The sequence below is a fragment of the Panthera pardus genome, unplaced genomic scaffold, assembly GCF_024362965.1.
Source record: "Panthera pardus isolate Hobbes unplaced genomic scaffold, ASM2436296v1 HiC_scaffold_8, whole genome shotgun sequence".
Lineage (NCBI taxonomy): Eukaryota > Metazoa > Chordata > Mammalia > Carnivora > Felidae > Panthera > Panthera pardus.
Window position 1 is genome coordinate 125200822 of NW_026527013.1, and position 15949 is coordinate 125216770.

Consider the following 15949-nt stretch of genomic DNA (forward strand, 5'->3'; position numbering starts at 1 on the left):
AAGACCACCAGTCTCTTGCTTTGGGCAGCAGAGTCCTGCTTTCACGTAGACATTGACCCATCCCCAAAAGATGAATGTGGAACTCTAAAATTCCCTCCTGTTCTTTGCCATAATCTGAAACTCTTCTTGAGACACTTATCAGTGACAATTATATAATCCACTATGAGAAAATTTGTTGGATCATGCAGCTTTTATGTTTCTTGATTAAGGTTGTGTGTATATGGGTTCAGTAAAGGCAATGTGCACGCTTTAAGTTTTTTTCTTAAAATTTAGAAGTATTTGTGGGGTTAGCACAGTGTCTCAGTTATGAGTACAGACAGGATATGAATCCTGCCTATCTCACTGAGGTAGGTTCTGAGAACTTAATTTCTCTCTGCCTCAGGTTTTTCGTACCTCAAATGGAAATAATACTAGCTCCTACTCCAGAGAGCTGTTGCAAATATTAAGTCAGATAATGTATATGAAGTGCATAGATATAGCAAATGTTCTATAAAAGGTACCAATTATTACCATATCAAGGCTCAGAGTGGAGAGGGAATTATTTATATCATCATCCCTCCCTCCCCCCACTCCCCAGGGAGTCCAAAGAAATAGCTATGATTCTTCCTAGGAAAATTAAAAAAAAAAAGGAGGGGGTAAAAATAAATAAGAATGGAGAGCCTAATAAGGCTGTACAAGGCTAAAAAATAGGCAGTATCATCTTCCTTTTACAGATTAAAAAAAAATGAGGCAGGGAGAAGATTCTAGATGGCACACTCAACTCACAAGTACATAAGATTTATTCCCCTGGAAGTCCTCAAAGTTGACAAGTTGGGCACTAAAGACTGGAAATAAAAAGATTCACCGCATAGCTTTTTCTTTCATGTTTTAAAATAACAGTGAGCTATAATTCAAACACCATAGAAGACATTCTTTTAAAGGGTAGAATTCAGTGACTGTAGTATATTCACTAGGATGTGCAACCATGACCACTAATTCCATGTTTTCACTACCCTCAAAAGAGACCTCCATATCCATTGGCAGTAATTCTCATTCCTCCTACCTTCCAGCCCTGGCAACCACCACTCTGTCTTATATCTCTATGAATCTCCCTATGCTGGATATTTTATATAAATGGAATCATACAATACATGGTTCTTTGTGTCTGGTTCTTTTACCATGTTTTCAAGATTCGTCCATGTTGTGGCATTTATCAGTACTTCATTTCTGTCTATAGCTACATATTCCATTGTCTAGATATGCCAAATTTTATCCATTCACTAGTTGATAAACATTTGGATGGTTTCCACTTCTTGGCTATTAAAAATGATGCTATGAATATTCATGTACAAGTTTTTGTGTGGACATATGTTTTCATTTCTTCTAGGTGTATGCCTAGGAGTGGAATTCCTAGGCCATATGCTAACTCTGTGTTTAACCTGTTGATGAACTGCCAGACTATTTCCCAAACCAGTGCACCATTTTCCCAACACCAAAGTGCAAGGTTTATTTTCTGGACTATTGTTTTGTTAATCTACTTGCCTACTATTTCACCATACTGACTTGATTACTTTAGCTTGATAGTAAGTTTTGAAGTCAGCCTCCAACTTTGTTCTTCTTCAGTATTTCGTTGACTATTCTGGGACTCTTGCCTTTGCATATAAACTTTAGAATCAGTTTGTCGACAGCCATAAAACTTGCTGGGATTTTGATTGGGACTGTATCAACTTTATAGAAGTGGAAAAGAACTAACATCTTGGCAATATTGAGTCTACCTACCCTCAGACATGGAATCCCTCTCCATTTATTGATATCTTCTTTGATTTCTTTCATCAGAGTTTTATAGTTTTCCTCATATAGAGCTTGTATATATTGTATTTACACCTAAGTTTTTTTTCCCCTTTTTGGGTGCTGATATAAATGGAGTTGTATTTTTAATTTCAAATTTAGATTGTTCATTGCTGATATATGGAAAAGCAATTCATTTATTAACCTTGCATCCCACAACCTAGATATGATTTTTTATTAGTTCTATGAGGTTTTTGTTCGAAGCATGTTAATGTATGTTTTTTTTTAAAAAAATTAGTAAGAATGAGAAGGAAAGAAAATCCTTCTTTAAAATTAAAAGCAGCTGGCTGGCTTAGTAGGTAGAGCATGCAACTCTTTATCTCAGGCTTATGAGTTCAAGCCCCATGTTAGGTGTAGAGCTTACTTCAAAAAATAAATTAAATAAACACATTTATTATTTTAAAAAACCCACAAAAACAAAACTGTAAGCAACTGAACAAGTGAACCCAGTTGTATTGTGAATGAATAACATAACCATATAGGAAGATGAAGAAGGAACTAATCTAATGGCTAAACATGTGATTTGACTGTGTTCCTTTGGTCAAGGAGTGGGTAGAAGGGGACCAACTGCAAACAACCTCTGAACTCTTTTTTAAAATGTTTGTTTATTGCAGTTTTATGGATGAAGCAAGATGAAGTTATTTGGGGTTTATGGTTGAATTGAGTAAATAAGTATGTTGATGTTGGGAACCAGGGAGAAGGTACATGCAGATAGGGAATGGGGCTAAGCAAAAGAAAAGGCCCCTGTGGGAGTGTACTGGAATTGGAGATAGCAGCACAGACTCATGATTTCTAATACGTGCTGTACACACACACACACACACACACACACACACACACACACACACACTAATGTGTGTGCTTATACACATATATGCATTCCCAACTCTGCTGGCTGAGAGAAGCTAGAAACAAACATATCCCATATGGTACATATCTGGTACCCAGATCTTGGTTTCTAATATATTCCCCAACTAAAAGGAATCTGGGCTCCTTGGAGAAATGGCTGGTTCCAGAAAAGGTATGAGATGAGCCCCGGACAACGTGTTATGCCAGAAACTGAAGTGCTAAAAAAAAAAAAAAAAAAAAAAAAATCAAGTAGGGCATGTCAAAAGGACATAGGAACCAGCTTAAGGGGCTCCTGATGACCAAATCCGGGGTGATTTGAGCATCAAGATAACTAAGAATAGTAATAAATTATAAAACATTGAAAAATAAGAATTCTTTGCCATGAAAGACACAGAAAGGTTGCAGAGCTGTACCAGCTTAAATGAGACTGAAGGAACAGGATAACTCCATGCAATATGTAACCCTGAACTGGATCTGTACTGAAGGAAGAAATATGCTACAAAGGACATCACTGGGTTGGTCATTTAACAAAACTGGAGTACAGATGGTAGGTCACAGTATTATATCACCATGAAATTTCCTGAAATTGCTAACTCTTCTGTAGATATTTAATGGAATCTTCTTGGTTTTAGGATGTGCACTTTGAATTACATAGGGAGAGTGGGGCAGGATATGTGAAACCTACTCTCAAATGGAGGAAAATAAATTGTATATATTGCATGTGCTTGGGTGGGGGGGGGCATATACTACTCAATGTAAATGCTAATTGTAAATCAAATGGGGCAAAACATTAACAATGGGTGAATCTGGGTAAAGAATATACAGCATTTCTTTATATTATCCTTGCAACTTTTTGGTAAACCTGGAATTATTCCAAATGAAAGATTCTTAAAAGGTTGGCATTTGGCATGCACAAAAAATTAAGTATAATAGAGCAGACTTCTGAAAGCACAAGGTATGATAATGTCAAATACCCTGAAGCACAAGGTATATGATAATGTCAAATGTCATGTGGAAGGATTAAGACTTTGAATTTGGCTAATCTTACTTTGTATCAACCTGCCTTCTGTAATATCATTACAGCACATCCAAGAGTTTATGGCTAGAATGAGAGGTAGATCTTTAAGCTTTATGGAGTCTTCAGTATCATCCCATACAGAGAGGTGCAAAGTCCTGTAATTTTAAGATTTCATCAGGTGGAGTAAATGAGTGAGGGGACTAGGTGTAGGAGAATAGGAACCGGTGGGGAATTAAGGGCGCTGTTTTCTCTAAAGGCTTCCAAATACAATTAAAGACAAAACCCAAACCCTGTATAGTAATCCAGTTGGCTGTGTCTGGACTGGGAGTGGCCAGCTATGACCCCTACTCTTACCTAATCCTCCTTTTTTTTTGTTGCTTTTCAAGGTGAGGAAACAGGTACCAAAAGTTACAAAGCAAAGTGTGTAAGATAATTAAAGGTGTAAATGTGTGCATATATATCAAAACACACCATTTTTAATGAAAGAAATTAATATCCACACATTTGTACTTCTGTACAATTTTGGGTAATATATAATTTTAAGCTGTTTACAAATAACATGTAATGCTTCAAATATTACATAATGTTGATAATACATTTCTAGCAGAAATAAATATATTGCACTTAAAAAGAACTTCGTTAGGTGTTACTTCATAGTATTAGGCTTATAACTTCTTTTTTCATAAAACATTTCCCATGCCCTTCCCCCCACCCCCAACACACACACTTCATTACAGTGACTGTTCTCACGCAATTCATTAAAGCAAACGGACACAGCAAACGATATAACTGTGATAGAGTCTACTAAAGAGGCTATATCCAATTTTATCCTCTAGGAAATAAAAGGGTTTTTTTAGGTTTCTGAAAATAAGGAAAAAAACCACAACTAAACACATATTTTAATGTATCAGAAGTAAAATACCAAACTGTATTTTTTGTCCAGATGTATTATTTTACCAATGTTTTTATTTTCTTATTATCAGGGAAGGGGATTGGAATTGAGGAAGGGATAGAGAAAGAAGAGTGAGAAAATACTTATGGATTATTTGCCTATCAATATTTATAAATGAAACTTTGCATATTTAAGCATGCCAAAGAAAGATAAGTATTAGAATATTTTATAACTGGCATGGAATAGCAGTGAGGAAATTATTTTATGGTTTTCTAAACATTTAAGAATTTGTAACCTTCTCTTTGCCTGTTTAAAATAAAATCCTTGCATTCTGAAATAATATAAAAATATGTAAAATCCATCCTCCACCCAAGCTGCCTAAAGGAGCCAGCTGAAAATCTTTCTGTCCAGTGCTTTATTTCTTTCCAGTCTAGATTTACAGTATAATATTGTTTTGTTTCTAATAATTATCAATTCCATACATGTTTAATAACAAAAACAGTTTCCTTACTTAGTCAATGGAAGATTGAGTAAAAATATTGTTTTCCTTGCAGTATGTGACCCTGGCACATTACATAACTGAATTTTTTGAACTTTAGTTGCTGAGTCATGGCTAAGCTTGACTGCATATTTAATGGAGTGGTAAAGTCCTTCTTGAAGCTCATTTTTCTCAATATGGTTCAGCTTAAATATAAACAAGACACCTGAAAAGCTAACATGAAATTCAGAAATGGATTAAATATCCCAACATCTCTCTGAAAAATTCATAGGTATGGGAATGGTGATCTTTTCTTCTAAAAATACTTTTTCTTGGCCTTTTGGAGGGTGTCCTTTTTATTTTTTTTGCATGGGGGGGGGGGCAGGAGATGTTGTGGCTAGAGAAGCACAGTGACAGAGATGTGGATGAAAGTGAGGGAGGGGGGAGACCTTGGAATACCCCAGAAGTTAATGTAACTTCTATAGTATAGCCCGACACAGGGTTTTTCTCAATATCTTCTTAATATCTCCCATTCTGTGCCCACCTGCTAGGAATAACAACAAACCTTCGTCATAAACTCAAACCAGCGGTGCAACCTAAGTTCATTAATGCAGACCTTATAACCTAATAATTTGTGATATGTTAGATACAAGATGGAGAGATTTTACTTACATACCGCTAAGGGTCGGCAAAGGAGGGGGAAGACTTGTTAAGTAAAAGAAATAATTGAACTTACTCAGCATTACTGATAAGTGTTCTAAAAACAAATCACATACGCAGAACCTACGGAGTTACAAATTAATTCCTTCAGGTTAGACAAAGCAGTTCTGGAAGGGCCTCTTTGTAGCAGCACTGCACATTAGTCATGCTTTTTGATACTGTGATATACCTGGTGGGGGCAGGGGGAACCCTACATTTATTCCAAATAGTCTGCAACTCATGCTCTTAATTATTCCATTGGCTTTCCCACTAACTATCTAGTTCTTGCAATTACTTTTGGTAGAATTAGACTTTAAAATCTTAAATACCTGAGGAGTTCAGTAAGAATCAGCAACCAGAATAGTTCAGAAAGACCCTGGGGTTGGGGTAAATTTCTACCCTTGGTTCTCACGGTTAGAGTGACTTTGATCATAGGTTAAGTTCCATGTCACTTGTGCTTTTTCTTCCTCTTTCAAATAATGCCAAATACTTTAAAAAAAAAATCCAATTTAGAATTTCAGGTGTTATTTCCCAAAAGCATGCTTTGGTATCTCAGTCTTTGCTTTTCTCTAAGCACACTACTTATTTTTAGTTTTATATTGCATAATTACAAAATAAAGTTATGAAGTCAGGAAATACTGAAGTAAAGCCATATTACAAAAACAAACCTACTTTAAGATATGTCAGTTGGGAAAAATGTCTAAATAGTATTAAAATGATGCTTTCATTCTCATTGAAAAGAAAACTCAGATACAGATTCACTGTAGTAGACCAGTAATTTACCAGAATATCGAGTAGCATCATGTTAAATAGCATCTAGTTTTGTTATTCCTGCTTTAAGCAGCAGTACTGTGTATTAAATGGAGCACTGGCAGCAGGCCAACTATTAAGTATCAAATCCCTATCCTAAGCTCTATGGATACTTAAACATTACTTATAGCTGTTTTTTTTTTTTTTTAAAATAAACGCACATCTGTGCTGTGTTTGAAAACAAACTACCTGTGGATACTATAGCATAACATGCAAGAAGTTAGAAATTAGCCTACAGTGTCTGCCATAGGACTTTGAGATGCTTGGGGAGCACAGTCCATGCTTCTCCATACTACGGGACACAGTGGAGAAAAACAATTGCAAAGTCCAACAACAATGGCATCACATAGACAGGCTATGCCATTATGCCTTGTTTCATAGACTAGAAATGCCCAAGAAAGGCATTTGATATGGAAAAGCCTAACAAAATAACTAAATAAAACCCCATGCACTCTGATAAGTATATTGCATTTACCCCCCTCTCTACTCTCAGCAGTGATATTTCCCATCTCTTTTAACAGATTTAATACTTTTGCAGTCAGAACAAAGTAGATACAAAATTTAATTAGGATAAAATAGAGTTGTGGAGAGTTTTCTAAAGAAGACAGGTTATATCTTACAGCTAGAAAGCATTATAAAGTTGAAGGACTATAAACTTTATTAAAGTTGCAAAATGCCAAATACTACCCTGACTTCAAATGCTTAGATACATATTGCCCCCTAAATATAGAGATTATATATAATTAAAATATAGTTAATTATTAAACATTAAAGGAAGGTTTAAGAAAACAATAAGAACTCAAAGTGAATAAATACTTTGGATTGACTTATAAACACTGCCAGTGTTTCAGTCAGAGAGTCATTGAGTTGACATACAATTTCATATAATGGACTAGGAAAATGATAACGGAGTCACTGAACGGAACAGTAAGAAAGAAGGACAAATAATTTGTATGACTCATAATGCTTCATGAACATAGGTTAAGTGGTGGTTATACGGGCATTCAGAATGGTCATTCATAAATCTTTGTCAATCGGTGGTAACAGCTAATCTAATAACAAAGCAGATTTACCAAAAATGAGAATTTGGCCCAGTGCGTTTTACCATCCATAAGGTCTCCCAAAGCTGAAGTAAAACTAAAGGGGCCTTTGGTACCCATGGCAGAGAAATTCCTTTCAGGACAGGGCAACCATCTTGGTACTGCAGATTGAGAGAAAGCCTCCCGTGTCATCATGTAGAGGCTTTAGAAGTGTTCCCCAGTGAATGAGTCAGCAGCACACTTAGAATGCAGCCCAGAAAAATATAACCTCAATTGTGTAATGTAACACATAGAGCCTCTTGCTTCAAAATTGTATATAGGTTTTTTCTATGTAAATGGCAAGTCATTGCAAGAAAGAGAATTAGGAAGAAAAAGACAAGACTGAGAAAGAGTTTGTCAGATACTGGCCCTTCAGTGTTACAAAAAGAGCTTTGTAAGGTCATTACCATCTATTCATCCACAAAATAGGATGTGTTAGCATTATCTCAGCCCTTTACCCAGCAGACTAATACAAAGGAAAACTAAACATGCTTAAGCTTCAGCACTACAAATATTTCTCTGTTGGCTCTCATTTTCCTCAGAGAGAAATGGACTTAAGTTAGTCATTATGCATTATGGTCGGTATGTTATACATATTGCCTCTTTGAAAATTCTTTAAACCTGTGGAAAGCAGAAAGATAACCTCTACACATTGATTTTATACATTACTGCTCTGACACAGCATTTTTAACTGCTAGGTATAATGCACCTTCAGATTCCTCTGCCTTGTGTTATTCAATTTTCTGGGTAAGTTAGTATCCTATTGGTTGTAGGACTTAGGCTGGCTAAGAACTTGACACTGATTCTCTCTTGAACCCAAGAGCTTTCTCGGAGCTACACATGAGTCCTGGTCTGTGGTGCATTCCCTCAGCAGTAGGCTTTATTGTGAGTCCAGCTCTCCTCTTTAATAGGTCCCATGTCTCCTGGAGAGCCCCTGCTCCACACCCCACATCCCACCCACCCCACCCTCTCCCACATTTCATACCCATTTGCACATTCTGGATCTGGATTCTCCTAGGTTTAGAAGAGTCATACAAATGGTGTCATCACCGCGGAGGAATGGCGCAGTCCTTGGATAGCAGCATAAGGCCCCTGCTGAAAGTAGTGATGATACCGGGGCATGTGGAAGGAGGGGAATGTCGGGCCGCTCCCCTGCATGGAGCCGGCAATGGCCGACGGGGTCAGAGGCACCCCAAGTCGGCTGTACGGTGGCAAAGAGCCCTGTATAGGGTGAGGAATGGGTGTCGCTATGGATGCTGTGCTGGTGCCGAGAGCAGCGAGGGACTGGGGATGCTGAAATCCAGGAAAAGTGGAAGAAGAAGAGACCCAGGAGCTGAGGGACAAATTATCAGATGTCGTAAAGGCTGACCCTGAAACAAAAAACCACTCATCAGACTAGAAACTCTATTTCAGTGTGCAAATCAAGAATTACATTATCTGTGCAGATTGATTTATTTTTTTAGAATATATAATAGATCTGCAATTTAAAAAGATAAACACGTCAACCATGAGTCAGAACTACCTTTCCAGATAAGAAGATACCATTTATACTATAAGGAAGAGAGAATTTACTAAATAGAAAAAGACTTAACTCATTAGATGGCCTGTATGCTCCTGGAGAATGGTCAAAATACAAGTATTCTGCCTGAAAGGAATAACTGGATTCCCTTTAAAGGAGCTCAGAGGGTACCTGGGTGGCTCAATTGGTTAAGTGTCTAACTCCTGATTTGGGCTCAGGTCATGATCTCACAGTTTGTGACATCAAGCCCCACGTTGGGCTCTGCACTGACAGCGTGGAACCTGCTTGGGATTCTCTCTCTCCTTTTCTCTTTGACTCTCTCTCTCTCAAAATAAACTAAAAAAATTTTTAAAAAACAAAAGGAGCTACAAATAGCTGGTACCTGTCCTAAACTCTATAGCATCCCTATAAAGAAGGCTGGACATAAAACGAGACTCAACAAAGCTACTTGGTTTCTAAAGGCCTTGTGAAAACCCACAAGAATGTTTTTCTTTTTCTAGCTTCTTTTTCTAGTTGCAAGAATAATTTTTCCTACATCACAGCATCCACAAATTTAAACAAAAGTTGACGCTGGATTTGCCAGCTGTATAATTACCAGTAGTTCATTTGGATTTAGTTATAAGAGATGTCCTATGTTTTGACAGCTTACGCTATTCCATAGAAAGGACATAAAAATATGACAAAGGGCTCTCTCCTCACACAAACATCCCTATGCTCAGCGTGAAGCACCGTCTGGTTACTCTTCTCTGGACTCCCAGATGCAGACGGCTCCTCTGTGAGTCTTTGGGACAGAGGAACTTTTCAGTACTCCCCTACTGTCACCGCTGGGGCCACTGCCTCTACATAATGCCCTTCGCTAGGAACATTTTCTTTTTAAAAGGGTTTTCCATTTTAGTCATTGGTCCTAATAAGATATTCCTGGAACCTCTTATAAGTGGAACAGATATAGTCCCTGATTTTCGGATGATAAAATTGAGGTTCAGTAAGACTAAAGGATTGCCCCCAAAGTCTAATAGCTCTTTGGTGGTAGATCACAGACAAATAACTCCTGAGCCCTGACTCAGAGGCTGGGTGTCCTTTCACTAGAAAACAAACCACAGGAAACCATCAGGCAGAACAATCACTTAAGCCTCAGAGGCAGGGGCCCCTGGGTGGCTCAGACGGTTAAGCGTCTGACTTTGGCTCAGGTCCTGATCTCGCAGTTCTTGAGTTCGAGCCCCGCGTCCGGCTCTGTGTTGACAGCTCAGAGCCTGGAGCCTGCTTCAGATGCTGTGTCTCCCTCGCTGTCTGCCCCTCCCCCGCTCACACTCTGTCTGTCTCTCTCAAAAATAAATAAACATTAAAAAAATTAAACAAACGAACAAAAAGACTCAGAGGCAAAATAATGACCTGTATGAAAATCAGGCTCCAGGGCTGCCCTTTCCTCAAGAGACTCCTGAAATACTTTTGGGGCAGACTGCACGCTGAGGACTAGGAGTCTCATCACCTACCTGCCTCTTCCTCATTCTGGATGCTCTTGCTCTTACGTAGCCCGGAAGCTGTCTTACCTCGATTCTGTGTTGTCTGAACCTCATCCCCCAGCACATCATCTTCTCCTCCATAGGTACGGATGGGTGAGCGGGCATAGGAATGCTTTTGGATCAGGCTCTCCACACTTTCCCTAGGTTAGAGAATAACAGATCCTAAATTAACTAAAAAGTATTCAGAGATGGAGACGGGTCTTAAAGATAATTTACTAGTCAGTAAAACTATCTTCTCAGCCAAAAGACCCCCCGCTTCAAGAAAGACGACATTCAAAACATGTGTGTTTGTGCCACTGTAGACTGCTTGGAAACATGACATCAGGCATATAAATACAAGCAACCATAACTGCATAGGGTAGGAACAATCCCCTGAAATTCTATAAGATGAAGGACAAAGAGGTGAACAAGAACCTATGACACCAGACTATAGGAATGTAGAGTTTAATGAATGAAAAATGAGGAGTTGCAATGAATCTCTGACTTCATCGGCTAATGAATATAAAGCAAATACTCAACTGATATGAACTGCACTTATTCAACATCTGATGAAATGCTGGCCAGAAGTTCAGAATATCACTAGTCACGAAAAGACTCAATACTCACTAATAAATCCAGTAAATACACAGATTATATGACAATATGGGTAGTTTGGATAATGGACTATTTGAGATTCCTGTTTCTTTAAGATGGAAAATTATAGAAAACCTGTGAAGGACACATAAAATGGCCATTAGGAAATTGAGGCCCCCAAGTAAATTGGTCCATTGACTTTGAAAGTAGTCTTCCTGTTGAAACATAGTCTATCAACTAAAGAATGCAATTAATTTTAAAAGCAAGAATTATTTTGGTATTGACCCATTTGACTTGCTGCACTTGCTGCTGTTAAAAAAAAAAAAAAAAAGTCAGCAAGAATTTAGCCAAAGAGGGGCTCCTGGGTGGCTCAGTCGGTTGAGCATTGACTTCAGCTCAGGTCATGATCTAGCAGTTCATGAGTTCGAGTGTCATGTTGGGCTCTGTGCTAACAGCTCAGAGCCTGGAGCCTGCTTCAGACTCTAGGTCTCCCTCTCTCTTTGCCCCTCCCCTGCTCATGCTCTGTCTCTCTCTCTCTCTCAAAAATAAATAAACATTAAAAAAATTTTTAAATAAAAAAAGAATTTAGCCAAAGAATTTTTCGCCGGAAATGGAAGTTCATAACAGGTAGCTTACACAGTATACAACTCCAGAATAGCTGTAGCCTAAAGACCAACACTGCATTAACCATCAAAGGACAAAAGAAGAATTAGAAAATTGAAGAAATTGTGTTGAATTAAGAACAAATCAAACACCAAATTTCACATTGAGGGGACAAGGAAAGCAAATAGAATGTCATAATAACTTTCAAAATGTAGTACTTGTCAACATTTCACATAGATATACAGACTTGACTGCTAAAAAAAATATTGACTTATAGTGAATTTGGCCTTCTAAAAAACTTCTATACTCAGAGTTTCATGAAAGCATTTTGTCAGATTATGTAGCTTGCAAATGAGGATTTAAAAGCAAGCCTAAAAGAAAAGTTAATTCTAGCAACTATCCAGTTACATCTTTGTTTCCAAAAAGTTTTAAAATAAGCATATAGTACCAACCTCAGGCAGTCACAATGACTGGGATCTATACCCAATAGATTCACATACAGATATTTTAAAAAGTGAAACCATTCCATATTTATTGCAATGGAATGAACTCCAAGATATAGTAAGTGAAAAAGTTAACTACAGAAAAAATGTATAAAGTATGCTACCATTTGTGAATTTAATTTTTTTTAAGTTTGTTTATTTATTTTGAGAGAGAATCAGTGAGAGAGAGCATGCATGAGCAGGGGAGGGACAAAGAGAGTGAGAGAGAATCCCAAGCAGGCTCCACACTGCCAGCATGGACCCCAATGTGGGGCTCAAACCCATGAACCATGAGATCATGATCTGAGCCTAAATTAAGAGTTGGATGCTTCATTGACTGAGCCACCCAGGCGCCCCACCATTTGTGAATTTAAAACAGGGAATATATATGTTTGCATATGCCTATATATACATAATATATGGAAATAATATTTCCAGAATGATCCAGTTTCAGAACAGGAAACTGCCTAGAATAGGTTGTCTCTGTAGGGTGGAACCAGGGACCTGAGGGACTGGAGCAATGATTCCCAACTTTGTCTTGATTTTCAAACTTGTCACAGATCCATTTGAGACACGTGGAGCTCTTAAAAAAGAAAAATTACATTGAGGTATAACTAATATACAACAAGTAGCACATATTTAAAGTGTACAATTTGACCACTTCGGGCTGATGTGACCATGATACCACTACTACAAGTAAGATAAACTACCTAACACCTACAAAAGTTTCCTCATGCCCCTCATGCTCCCTGGTCCCCATCCCAACAAGTTTTGCCAAGGAAACCACTAATATGACTTCTGTCCCTACAGATTAGTTTGCATTTTCTAAAATCATATAAAATGAAATCATATCTCATGTTTCTTTTTTTATCTGGCTTCTTTCCACTCAACATAATTACTTTGAGATTCGTCATTTTGGAGCATATATCAATGGTTCATTCTTATTCTGAGTAGCATTCTGTTTTCCAAGCCATAGTGTATACTATAGTTTACCTATTCACCTTTTGATCTATATTTGCCTTGTTTCCAATCACTGACCGTTACACATGAAGCTGCTACCCATATTCATGTGTACTTTTTTTTAAAAAGGACATATGCTTTCACATCTCTTTTTTTCTTTGCAGAAATATTTTTAGTTACAAATTCAAAACCATCAGATTATCTGTTTCTTCTTGAATGAGTTTTGGTAGTTTTTGTCTTCAAAGAATTTGTCCATCTCATCTAAATTATTGAACTTATAAGTGTTCATAATATTGCTTTTTTATCCCTCCTTCTGGTATCTGTAGAATCTGTAGTGATGTTACTCCTCTTATTCCTGACAATGGTAATTTGTGTTTTCTCCCTTTGTTTCCTAATCAGTTTGGCTCCAGGATCATCAGTTTTATTAATCTTCTTTGCTTTTGGTCTCACTGATTTTCTCTATTGTTTTCCTGTTTTCTATTTCACTTATTTCTACTCTGATATTTATTATTTCCTGTCTTCCACTTACTTTGGGTTCAATTTGCTCTTCTTTCCCTAGTTCCTTGAGATGGAAGCTGAAGTCATTGATTTGAGACCTTTGTTCACTTCTAAAGTGGGAATGTAGCCTATAAATTTCCTGTTTTAGCAGCATCCTACAAAGTTTTGTGGGCTGTATTTTCATTTTCATTCATTTCAAGACATTTTCTTTTTTTTTTTTTTAATTTTTAAAATATGTTTATTTATTTTAGAGAGTGAGAGAGAAAGCCTGAGTAGGGATGTGGGGAGGGCAGGCAGAGAGAGAGAGAGACACACAGAATTTGAAGCAGGCTCTAGGCTCTAAGCTGTCAGCACAGAGCATGCACAACGTGCAGCTCAAACTCCCAAGGTGCGAGATCATGACCTGAGCCCAACTCAAACACTTAACCAACTGAGCCACCCAGGAGGCCCAGCTCAAGATATTTTCTAATTTCCTTTTTGGTATCTCCCATGATCCTTGGGTTATTTAGACATATGTTATTTAGTTTCTAAATGTTTGGGAATCTTCTAGTTATCTTTCTGCTATTGCTTTCTAATAAAATTCCATTGTGGTCAGAGAACATACTTTGTATGGTGACTTGAATGCCTTTAAATTTATCGGGACCCTCTTTTTGTGGCACAGAGTATGGCCTATCTTAGTAAATGCTCTGTGTGCACTTGAAAAGAAAGTATATTCTGCTGATAGAGAATGGAGCATTTTATAAATGTCACTTGGGTGAAGGTGGTTAACAAAATTGCTCAAATCTTCTGTATCTTTACTCATTTTCTGTCTACTCATTCTACCAGTTTTTGAAAGAGGGGCAGTGAAATCTACAACTATAATTGTGTATTATTCTATTTCTCCTTACAATTCTATCAGTTTTACTTCATGTACAACACTTTGAAGATCTCCTAGGCACATAAATATGTAGGATTGCATGTTTTTCCCATGAATTAAAACCTTTACAGGCGTACCTCAGAGATACTGTAGACTCGGTTCCAGAACACCCACAATAAGGCAAATACTGCAATAAAGTCAAATGAATTTTTTGGTTTCCTAGTGCATATAAAAGTTATGTTTACACTACACTGTAGTCTATCAAGTGTGCAATAGCATTATGTCTAAAGAAAATAATATATATACCTTAACTAAAAAATATTTCATTTTTTAAAAATGCTAACCATCATCTGAGCTTTCAGCAAGCCAATCTTTTTGCTTTTCAGGGTGGTGGTTGCTAAAGGTTGGCATGATTATGACAATTTCTTAAAATAAGGCAACAGTGAAGTTTGCCACGTAGATTGACTCCTCCTTTCACAAATGATTTCTCTGTAGCATGTGATGCTATTTGATAGCATTTTACCCATGGCGGAATTTATTTCAAAATTGGAATCAATACTCTCAAACCCTTACTGATGCTCTATCAACTAAGTTTATAATATTCTGAATCCTCTGTTGTCATTTTAACAATCTTCACAGCATCTTCAGCAGAAGTAAATTCCATTTCAAGAAACCACTTTCTCTGATCATTCATAAGAAGCACCTCTCATCTGTTAAAGTTTTATCATGAGATTGCAGCAATTCAGTCATATCCTCAGGCTCCACTTCTAAATCTAGTCCTCTTGCTATTTCCACCACATTAGCAATTACTTCCTCCACTGAAGTCTTGAATCTTCAACTTGCAAAAAATGCAGTATTCACAAATCACAATAAAGTGACATGCAATAAAATGTGGTATGCCTACATCAGTATGAAATGATCTAATTTATCCACGGTAAATTCTTTGCTCTGAAATCTGTGATACTGATGTAGTCACTCCAGTTTTCTTTTGATTGGTGTTAATATAGGTATATTCTTTCCATTGCTTTACTTTCAACTTGTGTCTTTATATATAAAGCACATTTTTTATATGGCAGCATATATTTGGATTTTGCTTTTTAATCCAAACTGATAATCTCTCCCTTTTAATTGAGGTATTTAGTGCATTTATATTTAATGTGATTATAAATATGTTTAGGTTGAAGTCTATCATCTTTATCACCTATTTGCATCCTACCTTCTCATATGCTATTTACCTTTTCCTTTTTTTTTTTTTTTGCCTTCTTTTAGGTTGTTTCTTATTATTT

General features: G+C 37.1%; 1 protein-coding gene across 2 annotated transcripts in view; it reads right to left on the reverse strand.

The window, feature by feature from the left end:
• Positions 1-4150: 4150 nt before the first annotated feature.
• Positions 4151-15949, reverse strand: part of TBX20 (T-box transcription factor 20) — a 61247-nt gene continuing 49448 nt past the window's right edge. For both annotated transcript variants that reach the window (XM_053897118.1, XM_019418154.2), the window contains 2 exons: positions 10719-10831; positions 4151-9022 (listed from right to left, as the gene is read on the reverse strand). In XM_053897118.1, coding sequence (XP_053753093.1) covers positions 8682-9022; positions 10719-10831 — 454 coding nt within the window. In that variant the 3' untranslated portion in view covers positions 4151-8681. The remainder of the gene's footprint in view (positions 9023-10718; positions 10832-15949) is intronic.